General features: G+C 44.9%; 1 protein-coding gene across 9 annotated transcripts in view; it reads left to right on the top strand.

Annotated features, from left to right (window-relative positions):
- The window catches only part of LOC124124850, a 112595-nt gene that overhangs the window by 78338 nt on the left and 11881 nt on the right, over positions 1 to 22376 (top strand). For 2 of the 9 annotated variants that reach the window (XM_048385529.1, XM_048385533.1), the window contains exons 33-44: positions 1 to 126; positions 269 to 460; positions 2648 to 2806; positions 3143 to 3280; positions 7382 to 7540; positions 8684 to 8854; positions 9455 to 9613; positions 12395 to 12565; positions 14041 to 14211; positions 16207 to 16377; positions 19513 to 19683; positions 21565 to 21771. The exon at positions 1 to 126 is cut by the window's left edge. In XM_048385529.1, coding sequence (XP_048241486.1) covers positions 1 to 126; positions 269 to 460; positions 2648 to 2806; positions 3143 to 3280; positions 7382 to 7540; positions 8684 to 8854; positions 9455 to 9613; positions 12395 to 12565; positions 14041 to 14211; positions 16207 to 16377; positions 19513 to 19683; positions 21565 to 21771 — 1995 coding nt within the window. The remainder of the gene's footprint in view (positions 127 to 268; positions 461 to 2647; positions 2807 to 3142; positions 3281 to 7381; positions 7541 to 8683; positions 8855 to 9454; positions 9614 to 12394; positions 12566 to 14040; positions 14212 to 16206; positions 16378 to 19512; positions 19684 to 21564; positions 21772 to 22376) is intronic. The other 7 variants (XM_048385532.1, XM_048385531.1, XM_048385530.1 and 4 more) reach the window with 7 other exon arrangements.

Raw genomic sequence — 22376 nt, forward strand, 5'->3', positions numbered from 1 at the left:
GGAACGTGATGACCCGAGACGGCAACGTCTACCGCTTGACCAGGCTCCAGTCGACCGTCCCCGACTCTGGCAAATACACCTTCACAGCTGGAGGGGCGACGTCAGAGGGCACGGTGACGGTGTTTGGTACGTCGTGTGTTGGTGTCATATGTAGATGAAGTGGACTGGACAGTTCTTTTTACAACATATGTATTTACACAATGTCTGCTATTGCCATCTCTTCCAACCAGCGTCACATAATATCTGCCGTTGTCTCTTCATGCTGCAGTTAACGGGGGCTGGACTGAGTGGTCGGCGGCGTTAAAGGTGTGTAGCGCCACGTGCGGTCAGTCGGTCAGTGGGACGGACACGAGGACACGGACGTGCACCAACCCTGTTCCAGTCAATGGCGGAAGCACTTGTGCTGGAAATCCACTAGACATACAAGCCGTTATCTGCCAAGTGCCAGCATGTGCCACTGGTAAGAAGTGTTACCTCTCTGAGGAAATTATGCGCAGGTTTTATCGGCATACCGATTATTCCCTTGAAGACCCGGGTTAGAACTGATCTTCAGCATCACGTGCTTGTCGTAAGGTGAATCAAGAGATCGGATGGTCAGGTTCGCTGTGTTGGGTGAGCGCCGTATCCCAATTGCGTGGATCGATTATTTACAGACAGCTGGACTATTGGTAAGAACGGCGTAAAATAAGGGATGCCAATTCATTTGGATAAATTGTTTGATAGGCATTACTTAGAAGTTGACGGATGACAAGATAGACACAATTTTATGGATAACAACTTCTTTAACACTGTGAAAAGCGACGTTTCGGTATAGATCCTTATACTGTTGTCAAGCAAGACTCTCTTGACAACGGTATAAGGATCTATACCGAAACGTCGCTTTTCACAGTGTTAAAGAAGTTGTTATCCATAAAAATTGTGTCTATCTTGTAATTCATGTGTGTTGTCTGTTATCACTTCCGGTTGAGTCGTTTCGCTGGGAAACAGCTGAGAGCCCCCACCTTGCCCTTCCGTGTGACTTGATGCTTCCATCAGAGTAGACAGCTTACCTGTTTCAAAGCAGTAGATATTTTTTTAAAACTTTGTTAGCCTCTGGTGTCTCAATGTCCTGATCTCGCGCACGTAAAATCTCCCTGTGACTGCACATGTTCCACCAGACGTGAAGTGTCTCCATGGGCCTGTGTGTGTGTGAGTGTGAGTGAGTGTGTGTGTGTGTGTGTGTGTGTGTGTGTGTGTGTGTGTGTGTGTGTGTGTGTGTGTGTGTGTGTCTGTCTGTCTGTCTGTCTGTCTGTGTGTGTGTGTCTGTGTGTGTGTGTGTGTGTGTTTGTTTGTGTGTGTGTGTGTGTGTGTCTCTGTGTGTGTGTTTGTGTGTGTGTCTGTCTGTGTCTGTCTGTCTGCGTGTCTGTGTGTGTGTGTCTGTCTGTCTGCGTGTGTGTGTGTGTCTGTGTGTGTGTGTGTGTGTGTCTGTGTGTGTGTGTCTGTGTGTGTGTGAGTGTGTGTGTGTGTGTGTGTGTGTGTCTGTGTGTGTGTCTGTGTTTGTACATGCGTGTGTACGTGAGTGTATGCATGTGGGGATGTGGACGTGTGTTTTCGCATGCACGTGAACGTGGGTGTGTGGGTGTGGTATTGGGTGTGCGTGTGTTTTCACATGCAGGTGTACGTGGGTGTATGGGTGTGCTTATACATGCATGTGTGCGTGATTGCGTGTATGTGTGTGTGTATGGTTCTGTGCATTCGTGCGTGGGTGGGTGTTTTGGTGCGTGCGTGTAAGGTTCTGTGCGTGGGTGTGTGGATGTCTTAGTGTTTTGATGTGTGCTGTAGTCGTTGTGTGCGAAGGTGCGTCTAGATGACTGGGGGACCGAACATGTAAGTTCCGAGAGTTTGGGGCCAGCGCGTGTCAGCCACCAGTGAAACTCTACAGTCACCACCAGACATTCAGTGCATGTTCGTGAGTAGAACGAGTAGAACCACTGCTCCACGTGCTGACCTTTCAGTCTATGTAATGAGTAGTATATCAGCGTCCAACAGGAATCTATAAAGGGGCTAAATAAAAGGTTAAGCAGATGACATTAAGTTTGATGAATCTCAATCTTCACAGTCTTCAGCAAAACACATCTGCAAGAGACCACCTCCGTGGTCTAGTGGTAGAGCGTCCGCCCTGAGAGCGGAAGGTCCGGGGTTCGCTCCCCGCGTCATACCAAAAGATGGTACTTGTTGTTACCCTGTCTGGCGCTCGGCTTTAAAGGGCTAAAACAAGGACTGGTCGGCTCGGAGTTAGTATATTGTGTCTGAGTGGGGTATCCATGTTAAACTGCGGCATGATATCTCAGTGTGCTAGCACTATAAATCGGCATCAGTCCGGACTAGTACAAGCAGCCGCACACACACACATACACGTGCATGCACGTCGCTATATAAGCGCAATAATCTTGGACGCGACGTTAAACCCAATTTCACCTCACCTCACCTCACATCTGCAAGAAGACAGACTTGAAACTGAATGTTTAAAGTCTGATCATTCAAAACAAACTGCACAAACTAGGCATACCTTAATTACTTAGTAGGTGGTCCTACAGGCGGTGCGCCATACTGCGGTGATCTTTAAGGGTTACATATGTCATAGAACTCTCTTACCTTCCATTGTCAGGGTGGGGAGAATGGTCCTTCTGGAGACGCTACTGTTCAGCCACGTGTGGAGGGGCGGTTCCTGGTGTAGAGAACAGGACCCGGGAGTGTCTGACCCAGCCCTGCACAGGGAACTCCAGTGAACAGAGAGTTACCACATGCACCCTTAACCAGTGTACAGGTACGTGTTATAGTAATACCACTGCCAGGTACGTGTGCTTGATGTACCACCAGGTACGTGTGATGTAGTTTACATGTCTTCCGTGTGTGGCCTCAGAGACAAAAATATTCTCCGATGCAATTCCCTATTTAAGGGTCATTGTATTTTTAAAATTCTTTCACGTTTCGTAACGGATGCCACAAGTGTGGCAGGATATGCTCACCTTTCCAAAGAACTGGCTTCATTACTATTTGATAATGATTCATAAACACATGCTTGTGTTGAAATTATACAATAAACTCTGTTTTGGCAGAGAATTTTATAATTATGGATTTTTCATATATATTTTATCCTCAGATGCCTGCAGTACTAACAGTCCAGACCCGGACAACGCATTCGGTTACATAAGGAGGTCTAACAATGCCATTTACAGGGTCAACTGCCCTGGTGGGATCACCTTCAACCCCAGCACGTGCCTCTGTAACAATTCTACTGGTAATAAAGGCCTCGTAGTATACTGCATACATTTGCACATATCACCACAGGGTAATATAGACCTGATCAAGGACTGTAAACCTTCGCACATATCACCACGGGGTAATATTGACATGATGAAAGACTGTAAACCATCGCACAGGTCATCACTGGGTAATATTGACCTGATCAAGGACTGTAAACCTTCGCACATGTCATCACGGGGTAATATAGACCTGATCAAGGACTGTAAACCTTCGCACATATCACCACGGGGTAATATTGACATGATGAAAGACTGTAAACCATCGCACAGGTCATCACTGGGTAATATTGACCTGATCAAGGACTGTAAACCTTCGCACATGTCATCACGGGGTAATATAGACCTAATCAAAGACTGTAAACCTTCGCACATGTCACCACGGGGTAATATTGACCTGATCAAGGACTGTAAACCTTCGCACATGTCATCACGGGGTAATATAGACCTGATCAAGGACTGTAAACCTTCGCACATATCACCACGGGGTAATATTGACATGATGAAAGACTGTAAACCATCGCACAGGTCATCACTGGGTAATATTGACCTGATCAAGGACTGTAAACCTTCGCACATGTCATCACGGGGTAATATAGACCTAATCAAAGACTGTAAACCTTCGCACATGTCATCACGGGGTAATATAGACCTGACCAAGGACTGTAAACCTTCGCACATATCACCACGGGGTAATATTGACCTGATCAAAGACTGTAAACCTTCACACATGTCATCACGGGGTAATATAGACCTGATCAAGGACTGTAAACCTTCGCACATGTCATCACTGGGTGATATTGACCTGATCAAGGACTGTAAACCTTCGCACATATCACCACTTGGTAATATAGACCTGATCAAAGACTGTAAACCTTCACACATGTCATCACGGGGTAATATAGACCTAATCAAAGACTGTAAACCTTCGCACATGTCACCACGGGGTAATATTGACCTGACCAAAGACTGTAAACCTTCGCACATGTCATCACGGGGTAATATAGACCTGATCAAGGACTGTAAACCTTCGCACATATCACCACGGGGTAATATTGACCTGATCAAAGACTGTAAACCTTCGCACATGTCATCACTGGGTGATATTGACCTGATCAAGGACTGTAAACCTTCGCACATGTCATCACTGGGTGATACTGACCTGATCAAGGACTTTAAACCTTCGCACATGTCATCACAAGGTAATATAGACCTGATCAAGGACTGGTAACCTTCGCACATATCACCACTTGGTAATATAGACCTGATCAAAGACTGTAAACCTTCACACATGTCATCACTGGGTAATACAGACCTGATCAAAGACTGGTAACCTTCGCACATATCACCACTTGGTAATATAGACCTGACCAAAGACTGTAAAACTTTGCACATATCACCACGGGGTAATACAGACCTAATCAAAGACTGTTAACCTTCGCACATATCACCACTTGGTAATACAGACCTGATCAAAGACTGTTAACCTTCGCACATATCATCACTTGGTAATATAGATCTGATCAAAGACTGTACACTGAAAACCTTTTCACATGATTTAAAATTTAAATATGTCTTCTTTTACGATTACAATAATCATCTAGTTGTTTGTATGTGTGATATGTTGGTATGCTGGTGTATATGCATATATGGGTATACGCCCATGTGCACGGATGCACCAGTTTGTTTATGTACCGATGTATGTATGTGTGTTTTTGTGTGTGACTTGTATATTCGCATCATAATATTTGCAACAGTAGGTACAATTAATCTATTTTTTTTATCTCATCTACAGTTTCCTCTTATTTATTGTTAAATGTCCTTTGTAGGGAGAGGTGTTTAAATAGGTCTTACCTGTTCACCAATCCCATTCCTTTTTCTTGAAATACTTTTTTTGAATATAGTTTAAATCGTACAGACCTGATCAAAGATTGTAAACCTTCGCAGCTGTCACCTCGGGCAATATAGACTTCGTAATATCCTGCATACATGTGCACACGTCACAAAGCTATTGTGCGGTTTACTATTGAACAAAACATTTATATTCATTGCAGAAAATAAATATATTCCTTTTTGAGAACCAGACAGATGGCTAATGTACACCGTTATGCATTGTTGTTGTTAACGTTCAGCCCTACAGCACTGCACTCAGTCACTCTCCTAATGTTCATGCCTGCATGCCATTGTTTCATTGTTTGGGTAGTGAACAGACATCCATGTGTCATTGTTTGGGTAGTGAACAGACATCCATGTTTCATTGTTCGAGTAGTGAAAAGACATCCATGTTTCATTGTTCGGGTAGTGAACAGACATCCATGTTTTCATTGTTCAGGTAGTGAACAAATATCCATGTTTCATTGTTCGAGTAGTAAACAAACATCCATGTTTTATTGTTTGGGTAGTGAAAAGACATCCATGTTTCATTGTTCGGGTAGTGAACAGACATCCATGTTTCATTGTTCAGGTAGTGAACACACATCCATGTTTCATCGTTCCGGTAGTGAACAGACATCCATGTTTCATTGTTCAAGTAGTGAACAAATATCCATGTTTCATTGTTCGAGTAGTAAACAAACATCCATGTTTCATTGTTCAGGTAGTGAACACACATCCATGTTTCATCGTTCCGGTAGTGAACAGACATCCATGTTTCATTGTTCAAGTAGTGAACAAATATCCATGTTTCATTGTTCAAGTAGTGAACAGACATCCATGTTTTCATTGTTCAGGTAGTGAACAAATATCCATGTTTCATTGTTCCGGTAGTGAACAGACATCCATGTTTTCATTGTTCAGGTAGTGAACGATATCCATGTTTCATTGTTGGAGTAGTAAACAAACATCCATGTTTTCATTGTTCAGGTAGTGAACAAATATCCATGTTCGAGTAGTAAACAGACATCAATGTTTCATTGTTCCGGTAGTGAACAGACATCCATGTTTCATTGTTCGGGTAGTGAACAGACATCCATGTTTTCATTGTTCAGGTAGTGAACAAATATCCATGTTTCATTGTTCGAGTAGTAAACAAACATCCATGTTTTATTGTTTGGGTAGTGAAAAGACATCCATGTTTCATTGTTCGGGTAGTGAACAGACATCCATGTTTCATTGTTCAGGTAGTGAACACACATCCATGTTTCATCGTTCCGGTAGTGAACAGACATCCATGTTTCATTGTTCAAGTAGTGAACAGACATCCATGTTTTCATTGTTCAGGTAGTGAACAAATATCCATGTTTCATTGTTCGAGTAGTAAACAAACATCCATGTTTCATTGTTCAGGTAGTGAACACACATCCATGTTTCATCGTTCCGGTAGTGAACAGACATCCATGTTTCATTGTTCAAGTAGTGAACAGACATCCATGTTTTCATTGTTCAGGTAGTGAACAAATATCCATGTTTCATTGTTCCGGTAGTGAACAGACATCCATGTTTCATTGTTCAGGTAGTGAACAAACATCCATGTTTCATTGTTCGAGTAGTAAACAAACATCCATGTTTTCATTGTTCAGGTAGTGAACAAATATCCATGTTCGAGTAGTAAACAAACATCCATGTTTTCATTGTTCAGGTAGTGAACAGATACATATGTTCCATTGTTCAAGTAGTGAACAGACATCCATGTTTCATTGTTCGGGTAGTGAAAAGATACCTATGTTCCATTGTTCAAGTAGTGAACAGATACCTATGTTTCATTGTTCAGGTAGTGAACAGATACCTATGTTCCATTGTTCAAGTAGTGAACGGATACCTATGTGTCATTGTTCAGGTAGTGAACAGATACCTATGTTCCATTGTTCAGGTAGTGAACAGATACCTATGTTCCATTGTTCAGGTAGTGAACAGATACCTATGTTCCATTGTTCAGACAGTAAACAGAGATCCATGTTTCATAAAACGTATCCTTGTTTCATTGTTCAGGAAGTATACATATTTGCCAGACGGTACAGGTAACAGACAATGCCTCAGCTACATTTGTATCAAATGACACAGCAAAGGCAACAGTGCCAGGTCCAGATAATGTTGCAGTATAATATAAAACTTTGGCCCATACAGACGAAGTTTTTGTTCAGGTTGGGGAGAATGGTCCTTCTGGAGACGTTACTGTTCAGCCACGTGTGGAGGGGCGGTTCCTGGTGTAGAGAACAGGACCCGAGAGTGTCTGACCCAGCCCTGCACGGGGAACTCCAGTGACCAGAGAGTTACCACATGCACCCTTAACCAGTGTACAGGTACGTGTTATAGTTATACCACTGCCAGGTACGTGTGATTGATGTACCACCAGGTACGTGTGATTTTTGTACCATCAGGTACGTGTTATAGTAGTACCACTGCCAGGTACGTGTGCTTGTTGTACCACCAGGTAGGTGTGATTGTTGTACCACAAGGTACGTGTTATAGTAATACCACTGCCAGGTACGTGTGATTGATGTACCACCAGGTACGTGTGATTGTTGTACCAGCAGGTACGTGTGATTTAAGTACCACCACCAGGTATGAGTGATTGTTGTACCACCAGGTACGGGTGATTGTACCACCACCAGGTATGTGTGATTGTTGTTCCACCACCAACAGGTATGTATGATTGTTGTTCCACCACCAGGTATGTGTGATTGTTGTTCCACCACTAGGTATGTGTGATTGTTGTTCCACCACCAGGTATGTGTAAATGTTGTACCACCAGGTACGTGTGAGTGTTGTACCATCAGGTATGTGTGATTGTTGTTCCACCATCAGGCATGCGTGATTGTTGTACCACCATCAGGTATGTGTGATTATTGTACCACCACCAGGTATGTGTAATTGTTGAACCACCAGGTACGTGTGAGTGTTGTACCATCAGGTATGTGTGATTGTTGTTCCACCATCAGGCATGTGTGATTGTTGTACCACCATCAGGTATGTGTGATTGTTGTACCACCCCCAAGTACGTGTGATTGTTGTACCACCGCCAGGTGTGTGTAATTGTTGTACCACCACCAGGTATGTGTAATTGTTGTACCACCACCAGGTACGTGTGATTGTTATACCACCACCAAGTATGTGTGATTGTTGTTCCACCACCAGGTATGTGTGATTGTTGAACCACCAGGTACGTGTGATTTTTGTACCACCACCAGGTATGTGTGATTGTTGCACTACCACCAGGTACGTGTGATTGTTGTACCACCACCAGGTATGTGTGATTTTTGTACCACCACCAGGTACGTGTGATTGTTGTTCCACCACCAGGTTTGTGTGATTGTTATACCACAACAATAGGTTAGAGGCGGACGTCATATAGCTGGATTATTGCTGTGTGCGACGTTAAAGAACAAACAAACATACAAACATGTGGTTGTTGTAACCCCAGGAACATATGATTGTTGCACCATCTGTAGGTGCAGGTTGGGGAGAATGGTCCTTCTGGAGACGCTACTGTTCAGCCACGTGTGGAGGGGCGGTTCCTGGTGTAGAGAACAGGACCCGAGAGTGTCTGACCCAGCCCTGCACAGGGAACTCCAATGACCAGAGAGTTGCCACTTGCACCCTTAACCAGTGTCCAGGTACATGTTATAGTAATACCACTGCCAGGTACGTGTTATAGTAATACCAGTGCCAGGTATGTGTGATTGATGTACCACCAGGTATGTGTGATTGTTGTACCACCAGGTACGTGTGCTTGTTGTACCACCAGGTACGTGTTATAGTAGTACCACTGCCAGGTATGTATGCTTGTTGTACCACCAGGTACGTGTGATTGTTGTACCACCAGGTACGTGTGATTGTTGTACCACCAGGCACGTGTTATAGTAGTATCACTGCCAGGTATGTATGCTTTTTGTACCACCAGGTACGTGTGATTGTTGTACCGCCAGGTACGTGTGATTGTTGTACCACCAGGTACGTGTGATTGTTGTACCACCAGGTACGTGTGATTGTTGTACCACCAGGTACGTGTGATTGATGTACAACCAGGTACGTGTGATTGATGTACCACCAGGTACGTGTGCTTGTTGTACCACCAGGTACGTGTGATTGTTGTACCGCCAGGTATGTGTGATTGATGTACAACCAGGTACGTGTGATTGTTGTACCACCAGGTCCAGATAATGCTACATTATTATAAAAAAATATTGGGCCCTACAGACACAGTGTTTGTTTAGGTTGGGGAGAATGGTCCTTCTGGAGACGCTACTGTTCAGCCACGTGTGGAGGGGCGGTTCCTGGTGTAGAGAACAGGACCCGGGAGTGTCTGACCCAGCCCTGCACGGGGAACTCCAGTGACCAGAGAGTTACCACATGCACCCTTAACCAGTGTACAGGTACGTGTTATAGTAATACCACTGCCAGGTACGTGTGCTTGATGTACCACCAGGTACGTGTGATTGTTGTACCACCAGATACATGTTATAGTAATACCACTGCCAGGTACGTGTGATTGACGTACCACCAGGTACCTGTTATTGTTGTACCACCAGGTACGTGTTATAGGAATACCACTGCCAGTTTCGTGTGATTGACGTAGCACCAAGTACGTGTGATTGTTGTACCACCAGGTACGTGTTATAGTAATACCACTGCTAGGTACGTGTGCTTGATGTACCACCAGGTTTGTATGATTGTTGTACCACCAGGTATGTATGAGTGTTGTACCACCACCATTTACCTGTGAATGTAGTACCACCAGGTACGTGTGATTGTTGTACCACCGTCAGGTACGTGTGATTGTTGTACCACCACAAGCTATGTATGATTGTTGTACCACCACCAGGTACGTGTGATTGTTGTACCACCAGGTATGTGTGATTGTTGTATCACCACTAGGTATGTGTGATTGTGGTACCACCACAAGGTATGTGTGATTGTTGTACCACCACCAGGTATGTATGATTGTTGTACCACCACCAGGTACGTGTGATTGTTGTACCACCAGGTATGTGTGATTGTTGTACCACCAGGTACGTGTGATTGTTGTACCACCGCACGGTATGTGTGATTGTTGTACCACCAGGTACGTGTGATTGTTGTACCATCACCAGATATGTATGAATGTTGTACCACCACCAGGTACGTGTGATTCTTGTACCATCACAAAGTATGTGTGATTGTTGTACCAACACCAGGATTGTTTGATTGTTGTACCACCACCAGGTACGTGTGATTGTTGTACCATCACCAGGTATGTGTGATTGATGTACCACCACCAAGTATGTATGTTTGTTGTACCACCACCAGGTATGTATGTTTGTTGTACCATCACTAGGTATGTATGATTGTTGTACCACCACCAGGTATGTATGTTTGTTGTACCACCAGGTATGTATGATTGTTGTACCACCACCAGGTATGTGTGATTGTTGTACCACCACCAGGTATGTATGATTGTTGTACCACCACCCGGTATGTATGATTGTTGTACCACCACCAGGTATGTATTATTGTTGTACCACCACCAGGTATGTATGATTGTTGTACCACCAACAGGTATGTATGATTGTTGTACCACCAACAGGTATGTATGCTTGTTGTACCACCAGGTATGTATGATTGTTGTACCACCAACAGGTATGTATGCTTGTTGTACCACCAGGTACGTGTGATTGTTGTACCACCAGGTACGTGTGATTGTTCTACCGCCAGGTACTTGTGATTGTTGTACCACCACAAGGTATGTTTGATTGTTGTACCAACACCAGGTATGTTTGATTGTTGTACCACCACCAGGTATGTGTGATTGATGTACCACTACCAGGTATGTGTGATTGTTGTACCATCACCAGGTATGTATGATTGTTGTACCATAACTAGGTATGTTTGATTGTTGTACCATCACCAGGTATGTGTGATTGATGTACCACCACCAAGTATGTATGTTTGTTGTACCACCACCAGGTATGTATGATTGTTGTACCACCACCAGGTATGTATGATTGTTGTACCACCAACAGGTATGTATGATTGTTGTACCACCACCAGGTATGTGTGATTGTTGTACCACCACCAAGTATTTGTGATTGTTGTACCACCAGGTACGTGTGATTGTTGTACCACCAGGTACATGTGATTGTTCTACCGCCAGGTACGTGTGATTGTTGTACCACCACAAGGTATGTGTGATTGTTGTACCACCAGGTACGTGTGATTGTTGTACAATCACCAGATATGTAAGAATGTTGTACAACTACCAGGTATGTGTGATTGTTGTACCACCACCAGGTATGTGTGATTGTTGTACCATCACCAGGTATGTGTGATTGTTGTACCACCACCAGGTATGTGTGATTGATGTACCACCAGGTGTGTGTGTGATTGTTGTACCACCAGGTACGTGTGATTGTTGTAGCACCACCAGGTACGTGTGATAGTAGAACCACAACCAGGTACGTGTGATTGTTGTACCACCAGGTGTGTGTGATTGTTGTACCACCACCAGGTATGTATGATTGTTGTACCACCACCAGGTACGTGTGATTGATGTACCACCACCAGGTATGTGTGATTGTTGTACTACCACCAAGTATGTGTGATAGTAGAACCACAACCAGGTACGTGTGATTGTTGTACCGCCAGGTGTGTGTGATTGTTGTACCACCAGCAGGTATGTATGATTGTTGTACCACCACCAGATACGTGTGATTGTTGTACCACCACCAGGTATGTGTGATTGTTGTACCACCAGGTGTTTGTGATTTTTGTACCACCACCAGGTATGTAAGATTGTTGTACCACCACTAGATACGTGTGACTGTTTTACCACCACCAGGTACGTGTGATTGTTGTACCACGCCAGGGACCCGTGAAGATCCGGGGTAGAATACGTCTTCAGCGGCCAATGCTTGCCGTAAAAGGTGACTGTGCTTGTTGGAAGAGGCGACTAACGGATCGGGTGGTCAGGCTTGCCTACTTGGTTGATGCATGTCATCATGTCCCAATTGCATGGATCAATGTTCATGATGTCAATCACAGGATTGTCTGTTCCAGCCTCGATAGGTTACAGACGGCCGTCATATAGCTGGAATATTGCTGTGTGCGACGTTAAAGAACAAACAAACATACAAACATGTGGTTGTTGTAACCCCAGGAACATATGATTGTTGCACCAGCTGTAGGTGCAGGTTGGGGAGAATGGTCCATCTGGAGACGCTACTGTTCAGCCACGTGTGGAGGGGCGGTTCCTGGTGTAGAGAACAGGACCCGAGAGTGTCTGACCCAGCCCTGCACGGGGAACTCCAGTGACCAGAGAGTAACCACATGCACCCTTAACCAGTGTACAGGTACGTGTTGTAGTAATACCACTGCCAGGTACGTGTGATTGTTGTACCACCAGGTACGTGTGATTGTTGTACCACCACCCGGTATATATGATTGATGTACCACCAGGTACGTGTGATTGTTGTACCACCAGGTACGTGTGATTGTTGAACCACCACCAGGTACGTGTAATTGTTGTACCACCACCAGGTATGTATGATTGTTGTACCACCACCCGGCTCGTGTGGTTGTTGTACCACCACCAGGTATGTGTGATTGCTGTACCACCACCAGGTATGTATGATTGTTGTACCACCACCAAGTATGTGTGATTGTTGTACCACCAGGTATGTATGATTGTTGTACCACCACCCGGCTCGTGTGGTTGTTGTACCACCACCCGGTATGTATGATTGTTGCACCACCAACAGGTATGTATGATTGTTGTACCACCACCAGGTATGTGTGATTGTTGTACCACCACCAGGTGCGTGTAATTGTTTTACCACCAGGTACGTGTGATTGTTGTACCACCAGGTACGTGTGATTGTTGTACCACCACCCGGCTCGTGTGGTTGTTGAACCAGCACCAGGTATGTATGATTGTTGTACCACCACCAGGTACGTCTGATTGTTGTACCACCACCAGGTGCGTGTAATTGTTTTACCACCAGGTACGTGTGATTGTTGTACCACGATCCGGTATGTGTGATTGTTGTACCACCAGGTACGTGTGATTGTTGTACCACCATCCGGTATGTATGATTGTTGTACCACCAGGTACGTGTGATTGTTGTACCACCACCCGGTATTAATGATTGTTGTACCACCACCAGGTATGTATGATTGTTGTACCACCAGGTACGTGTGATTGTTGTACCACCACCCGGTATTAGTGATTGTTGTACCACCACCCGGTATGTATGATTGTTGTACCACCAGGTACGTGTGATTGTTGTACCACCACCCGGTATATATGATTGTTGTACAACCAGGTACGTGTGATTGTTGTACCACCACCCGGTATTAGTGATTGTTGTACCACCACCCGGTATGTATGATTGTTGTACCACCAGGTACGTGTGGTTGTTGTACCACCACCCGGTATTTATGATTGTTGTACCACCAGGTACGTGTGATTGTTGTACCATCACCAGGTACGTGTGATTGTTGTACCACCGCCAGGGACCCGTGAAGATCCGGGGTAGAATAGGTCTTCAGCGGCCAATGCTTGCCTTAATAGGTGACTTTGCTTGTTGGAAGAGGCGACTAACGGATCGGGTTGTCAGGCTTGCTGACTTGGTTGATGCATGTCATCGTGTCCCAATTGCATGGATCGATGCTCTTGATGTCAATCACAGGATTGTCTGGTCTAGCCTCGATAGGTTACAGACGGCTGTTAGATAGCTGGATTATTGCTGTGTGCGACGTTAAAGAACAAACAAACATACAAAGATGTGGTTGTTGTAACCCCAGGAACATATGATTGTTGCACCAGCTGTAGGTGCAGGTTGGGGAGAATGGTCCTTCTGGAGACGCTACTGTTCAGCCACGTGTGGAGGGGCGGTTCCTGGTGTAGAGAACAGGACCCGAGAGTGTCTGACCCAGCCCTGCACGGGGAACTCCAGTGACCAGAGAGTTGCCACATGCACCCTTAACCAGTGTACAGGTACGTGTTATAGTAATACCACTGCCAGGTGCGTGTGATTGTTGTACCACCAGGTACGTGTGATTGTTGTACCACCAGATACGTGTTATAGTAATACCACTGCCAGGTACGTGTGCATGATGTAGCACCAGGTACGTGTAATTGTTGTACCACCAGGTACGTGTTATAGTAGTACCACTGCCAGGTACGTGAGCTTGTTGTACCACCAGGTACGTGTGATTGTTGTACCATCAGGTACGTGTGATTGTTGTACCACCATCAGGTACGTGTGATTGTTGTACTACCACCAGGTATGTGTGATTGTTGTTCCACCACCAGATATGTGTGATTGTTGTACCACCACCAGATATGTGTGATTGTTGTGCCACCACCAGGGATGTGTGATTGTTGTACCACCACCAGGTATGTGTGATTGTTGTACCATCACCAGATATGTGCGATTGTTGTACCACCACCAGGGATGTGTGATTGTTGTACAACCACCAGGTATGTGTGATTGTTGTTCCACCACCAGATATGTGTGATTGTTGTACCACCACCAGGTATGTGTGATTGTTGTACCACCACCAAGTATGTGTGATTGTTGTACCACCACCAAGTATGTGTGATTGTAGTACCACCACCAAGTATGTGTGATTGTTGTTCCACCACCAGGTATGTATGATTGTTGTACCACCAGGTACATGTGATTGTTGTTCCACCACCAGGTATGTGTGATTGTTGTACCACCAGGTATGTGTTATTGTTGTACCACTACCAGGTACGTGTGATTGTTGTACCACCACCAGGTATGTGTGATTGTTGTACCACCACCAGGTATGTGTGATTGTTGTACCACCAGGTACGTGTGATTGTTGTACCACCACCAGGTATGTGTGATTGTTGTACCATCAGGTACGTGTGATTGTTGTACCACCACCAGGTGTTTGTGATTGTTGTACCACCACCAGGTATGTGTGATTGTTGTACCACCACCAGGTGTTTGTGATTGTTGTACCATCAGGTATGTGTGATTGTTGTACCACCACCAGGTGTTTGTGATTGTTGTACCACCACTAAGTATGTGTGATTGTTGTACCATCACCAAGTATGTGTGATTGTAGTACCACCACCAAGTATGCGTGATTGTTGTACCACGATCCGGTATGTATGATTGTTGTACCAGCACCAGGTACGTGTGATTGTTGTACCACCATCCGGTATGTATGATTGTTGTACCACCAGGTACGTGTGATTGTTGTACCACCACCAAGTATTAGTGATTGTTGTACCACCACCCGGTATGTATGATTGTTGTACCACCAGGTACGTGTGATTGTTGTACCACCACCCGGTATTAGTGATTGTTGTACCACCACCCGGTATGTATGATTGTTGTACCACCAGGTACGTGTGATTGTTGAACCACCACCAGGTATATATGATTGTTGTACAACCAGGTACGTGTGATTGTTGTACCACCACCCGGTATTAGTGATTGTTGTACCACCAGGTATGTGTGATTGTTGTACCACCACCCGGTATTAGTGATTGTTGTACCACCACCCTGTATGTATGATTGTTGTACCACCAGGTACGTGTGGTTGTTGTACCACCACCTGGTATGTATGATTGTTGTACCACCAGGTACGTGTGATTGTTGTACCATCACCAGGTACGTGTGATTGTTGTACCACCGCCAGGGACCCGTGAAGATCCGGGGTAGAATAGGTCTTCAGCGGCCAATGCTTGCCTTAATAGGTGACTATGCTTGTTGGAAGAGGCGACTAACGGATCGGGTTGTCAGGCTTGCTGACTTGGTTGATGCATGTCATCGTGTCCCAATTGCATGGATCGATGCTCTTGATGTCAATCACAGGATTGTCTGGTCTAGCCTCGATAGGTTACAGACGGCTGTTAGATAGCTGGATTATTGCTGTGTGCGACGTTAAAGAACAAACAAACATACAAACATGTGGTTGTTGTAACCCCAGGAACATATGATTGTTGCACCAGCTGTAGGTGCAGGTTGGGGAGAATGGTCCATCTGGAGACGCTACTGTTCAGCCACGTGTGGAGGGGCGGTTCCTGGTGTAGAGAACAGGACCCGAGAGTGTCTGACCCAGCCCTGCACAGGGAACTCCAATGACCAGAGAGTTGCCACATGCACCCTTAACCAGTGTCCAGGTACGTGTTATAGTAATACCACTGCCAGGTACGTGTGCATGATGTAGCACCAGGTACGTGTAATTGTTGTACCACCAGGTACGTGTTATAGTAGTACCACTGCCAGGTACGTGTGCTTGTTGTACCACCAGGTACGTGTGATTGTTGTACCATCAGGTACGTGTGATTGTTGTACCACCATCAGGTACGTGTGATTGTTGTACTACCACCAGGTATGTGTGATTGTTGTTCCACCACCAGATATGTGTGATTGTTGTACCACCACCAGATATGTGTGATTGTTGTACCACCACCAGGGATGTGTGATTGTTGTACCACCACCAGGTATGTGTGATTGTTGTACCACCACCAAGTATGTGTGATTGTTGTACCACCACCAAGCATGTGTGATTGTAGTACCACCACCAAGTATGTATGATTGTTGTACCACCAGGTACGTGTGATTGTTGTACCACCACCAAGTATGTGTGATTGTTGTACCACCATCAGGTATGTGTGATTGTTGTACCACCACAAGGTGTTTGTGATTGTTGTACCACCACCAGGTATGTGTGATTGTTGTACCACCACCAGGTATGTGTTATTGTTGTACCACAACCAAGTATGTGTGATTGTTGTTCCACCAGGTACGTGTGATTGTTGTACCATCACCAAGTATGTGTGATTGTTGTTCCACCAGGTACGTGTGATTGTTGTACCATCACCAAGTATGTATGATTGTTGTACCACCAGGTACGTGTGATTGTTGTACCACCATCAAGTATGTGTGATTGTTGTTCCACCACCAGGTATGTGTGATTGTTGTTCCACCACCAGGTATGTATGATTGTTGTTCCACCACCAGGTATGTGTGATTGTTGTACCACCAGGTACCTGTGATTGTTGTACCACCACCAAGTATGTGTGATTGTTGTACCACCAGGTATGTGTGATTGTTGTTCCACCACCAGGTATGTGTGATTGTTGTACCACCAGGTATGTGTTATTGTTGTACCACTACCAGGTACGTGTGATTGTTGTACCACCACCAGGTATGTGTGATTGTTGTACCACCACCAGGTACGCGTGATTGTTGTACCACCACCAGGTATGTGTGATTGTTGTACCACCACCAGGTACGCGTGATTGTTGTACCACCACCAGGTATGTGTGATTGTAGTACCACCACCAGGTATGTGTGATTGTTGTACCACCACCAGGTACGCGTGATTGTTGTACCACCACCAGGTACGCGTGATTGTTGTACCACCACCAGGTATGTGTGATTGTAGTACCACCACCAGGTATGTGTGATTGTAGTACCACCACCAGGTACACGTGATTGTAGGGCAACTGGATATTATATGTGATTCCCTGGAACGGTTTTGCGTGTATTCCGGGTTAGTACAGGTATCGTTAGCAGAGGTTCCCAGCAGCATCACGTGCTTGTCGTTCACTGCGTGTGGTCGTAATCTGACGGTGTCGGGGATTGCGTATAATATACCCACACGCAAAAGAAACGGAAGTGGTTTTAAGCAAATAAGTAACAAACACGGAACTATTAATTGATACGAGTTTTAGCATGCAGTGAAGCCTGATGGTGTTATCAATATTTTTGGTTGCATTTTGGAAGCCCCGAGTAAAAGCGCAACATAAAAAACGAATCGCCAAAACTCACCATTTCAATGAATATGTTGGTATCATGCACCCATTTCTCGAACCATTAACGAACTGTCACGAACTGTAGTGGGTATAAAACTGTGGCCGATTCTTGGACCTACCACTCCTTGGTCAACAATGCCACGCCTAACTCAAATTCAGAGAAACCAGGCTATCGGATGTTTGGAAGCTGGAGAGTCTGTCCAAGATGTTGCCCGTCTTTTCAAAGTTAACATAACCACAATTGACCGGCTCCTGCATCGATACAATGCTACACAGACCACAGATGACCTTCCTCGGAGCGGTCGTCCTAGGGTCACCACACCTCGACAAGATCGGGAGATTACCCGTCACCACCAGCGACATCCGTTCCTAACTGCAAGTGGAAGTGCTCGACAGACCATAAGAACACATAATCGACACATTAGCCGGGACACTGTGATCCGACGTCGCCGTTCCAACAACCTCAGATGTCGCCGACCAGCACGTCGTCCTGTTCTCCAACCACGGCATCGACAAGCACGACTTCAGTGGGCACAGGGTCATCACAATTGGCGTCATCGTGAGTGGAGGCGTGTCATCTTCTCTGATGAAAGTCGCTTTTGTGTCTCCCATGCAGACGGAAGAGACAGAATTTGGCGGCGTCGAGGTGATCGTTTCGCTGACGGAAACGTTGTGGAAAGGGATCCATGGGGTGGACCTAGCGTCATGATATAGGCAGGGATTGGACTTAATGTGAGACTTGGACCCATGTGCTTTCTGAATGTTGGTCAAGGTCGGGGACACGGCGTCACTGCTCAGCGGTATATCGACCAAATGATCACCCCCCCACGTTATTCCATTTTCTGCACAACATCAACAACACATTTTCCAACAGGACAACGCTCGTCCTCATGTTGCCAGAGCTACCAAGGCCTTTCTGCAACAACACAACATCCGTGTTCTACTGTGGCCAGCCCTCAGCCCTGATCTGAACCCCATTGAACACTTGTGGGATGAGGTTCAAAGGCGTCTGCACAATCTGCGCCCAGTCCCTACAACTGCCGATGAACTACGCACAGCTGCTCTGGATGTGAGCAGGAGGATCCCTAGGGCTTTCACAAATCGTCTGATCCACTCAGTGTACAGGAGATGTGTGGCAGTGATCAATGCTAATGGTGGTCACACCAGGTATTGACTGACATGTTAGGTATAGACCCGAAACTGTGTAAGCCCTTAACATTTGAAAAAACCCAATTATGTCATCTGCCTTTTAATCCATTAAACTGTCTTCAGTCAAATTTTTGTCAATCTTGCCCTATGAAAATAAATAACATGTATACTGCATACTCGACTTGCGTTTATTTTGTGTGTGAGTATATGAATAACTGGTTTATCTGGTCCAGACTCGATTTTCTACAGGCCACCGTTATATTGCTTTATCAATATATAGTGCAAACAAACAACATGCAAAGTATGTGCCACAACTACAGGACACGGGGAAATATTCTGTTTCAGGTCTTGGAGGAGAATGGGGACCGTGGTTGGCATGGATACCGCAATGCACAGGAAGCTGCACAAACACAAATATGTCACAGAGTCGCAGAAGAACATGCAGAACAACCGGTTGCAGCGGAATCGGCTTTGAACAAAGACAGTATACCTGTCCGATACCGCCGTCATGCAATGGTGAGCATTTATGCAATGGAATGGGTACCTGTTAATATGGAATAGTCATCAACCTCTAACAACAACATCCTCTACTCAAACATCTCACAACGACATCTACTCTTGTGTTCTAGGTACTCATGACTGCCATGTGTTCTAGGTACTGTTGACTGCCATGTGTTCTAGGTACTCATGACTGCCATGTGTTCTAGGTACTCATGACTGCCATGTGTTCTAGGTACTGATGACTGCCATGTGTTCTAGGTACTGATGACTGCCATGTGTTCTAGGTACTGTTGACTGCCATGTGTTCTAGGTACTGTTGACTGCCATGTGTTCTAGGTACTGTTGACTACCATGTGTTCTAGGTACTGATGACTGCCATGTGTTCTAGGTACTGATGACTGCCATGTGTTCTAGGTACTGTTGACTGCCATGTGTTCTAGGTACTGTTGACTGCCATGTGTTCTAGGTACTGTTGACTGCCATGTGTTCTAGGTACTCATGACTGCCATGTGTTCTAGGTACTGTTGACTGCCATGTGTTCTAGGTACTGATGACTGCCATGTGTTCTAGGTACTGATGACTGCCATGTGTTCTTGGTACGGTTGACTCTCATGTGTTCTAGGTACTCATGACTGCCATGTGTTCTAGGTACTCATGACTGCCATGTGTTCTAGGTACTGATGACTGCCATGTGTTCTAGGTACTCATGACTGCCATGTGTTCTAGGTATTGATGACTGCCATGTGTTCTAGGTACTGATAACTGCCATGTGTTCTAGGTACTCATGACTGCCATGTGTTCCAGGTACTGTTGACTGCCATGTGTTCTAGGTACTCATGACTGCCATCTGTTCTAGGTACTGATGACTGTCATGTGTTCTTGGTACGGTTGACTGCCATGTGTTCTAAGTACTCATGACTGCCATGTGTTCTAGGTACTGATGACTGCCATGTGTTCTAGGTACTGATGACTGCCATGTGTTCTAGGTACTGATGACTGCCATGTGTTCTAGGTACTCATGACTGCCATGTGTTCTAGGTACTGTTGACTGCCATGTGTTCTAGATACTGATGACTGCCATGTGTTCTAGGTACTGATGACTACCATGTGTTCTAGGTACTGTTGACTGCCATGTGTTCTAGGTACTGTTGACTGCCATGTGTTCTAGGTACTGATGACTGCCATGTGTTCTAGGTACTGTTGACTGCCATGTGTTCTAGGTACTGATGACTGCCATGTGTTCTAGGTACTGATGACTGCCATGTGTTCCAGGTACTGTTGACTGCCATGTGTTCTAGGTACTCATGACTGCCATGTGTTCTAGGTACTGATGACTGTCATGTGTTCTTGGTACGGTTGACTGCCATGTGTTCTAAGTACTCATGACTGCCATGTGTTCTAGATACTGATGACTGCCATGTGTTCTAGGTACTGATGACTACCATGTGTTCTAGGTACTGTTGACTGCCATGTGTTCTAGGTACTGTTGACTGCCATGTGTTCTAGGTACTGATGACTGCCATGTGTTCTAGGTACTGTTGACTGCCATGTGTTCTAGGTACTGATGACTGCCATGTGTTCTAGGTACTCATGACTGCCATGTGTTCTAGGTACTGATGACTGCCATGTGTTCTAGGTACTGATGACTGCCATGTGTTCTAGGTACTGATGACTGCCATGTGTTCTTGGTACGGTTGACTGCCATGTGTTCTAGGTACTCATGACTGCCATGTGTTCTAGGTACTGATGACTGCCATGTGTTCTAGGTACTGATGACTGCCATGTGTTCTAGGTACTGATGACTGCCATGTGTTCTTGGTACGGTTGACTGCCATGTGTTCTAGGTACTCATGACTGCCATGTGTTCTAGGTACTCATGACTGCCATGTGTTCTAGGTACAGTAAATGGCGGTTGGAGCGTCTGGGGCAACTGGACCAGAGATAGCTGCTCTGCGTCGTGTGGCGGGTTGGTGAGTGGCACGGAGAGGAGGGACCGACGCTGTGATAACCCTCGACCAGCTGCAAATGGATTACCGTGTTTCGGAAGATCGTTTGAAATTAAAGTGGCCAACTGCTCCGTCCCGGCATGTCCTATATCACAAGGTAACCCTAATATCACAGAAATAATAAGTCGTTAACCTAATTACAGAGAAATAAACGTTGTTCTGATTACACAGAAATAATAAATTGTGAACCTAAGTACACATAAATGATAATTCTCTACCTCAATTACACAGACATTATAATTAGTTTCCCTAATTATACAGAAATAATAACATGTTGCTCTAATAACAAAGAAATAATAACTCGTGAACCTAATTACACAGACATAATAAATTGTTACCCTAATTACACAGAAATAATAACAAGTTATCGTAATTACTCAGAAAAAATAACATGTTGCTCTAATTACACGGAAATAATAAGTCGTTAACCTAATGACACAGAAATATTAACCCATTACTCTAATAACAGAGAAATAGTTACTCGTTACCCTAATTACACAAACTAGTTACCCTTATTACACAGAAATATTAACCCATTACTCTAATAACAGAGAAATAGTTACTCGTTACCCTAATTACACAAACTAGTTACCCTTATTACACAGAAATATTAACCCATTACTCTAATAACAGAGAAATAGTTACTCGTTACCCTAATTACACAAACTAGTTACCCTTATTACACAGAAATATTAACCCATT

Source organism: Haliotis rufescens, unplaced genomic scaffold (assembly GCF_023055435.1).
Source record: "Haliotis rufescens isolate VD_foot unplaced genomic scaffold, xgHalRufe1.0.p SCAF_6, whole genome shotgun sequence".
Taxonomy (NCBI): domain Eukaryota; kingdom Metazoa; phylum Mollusca; class Gastropoda; order Lepetellida; family Haliotidae; genus Haliotis; species Haliotis rufescens.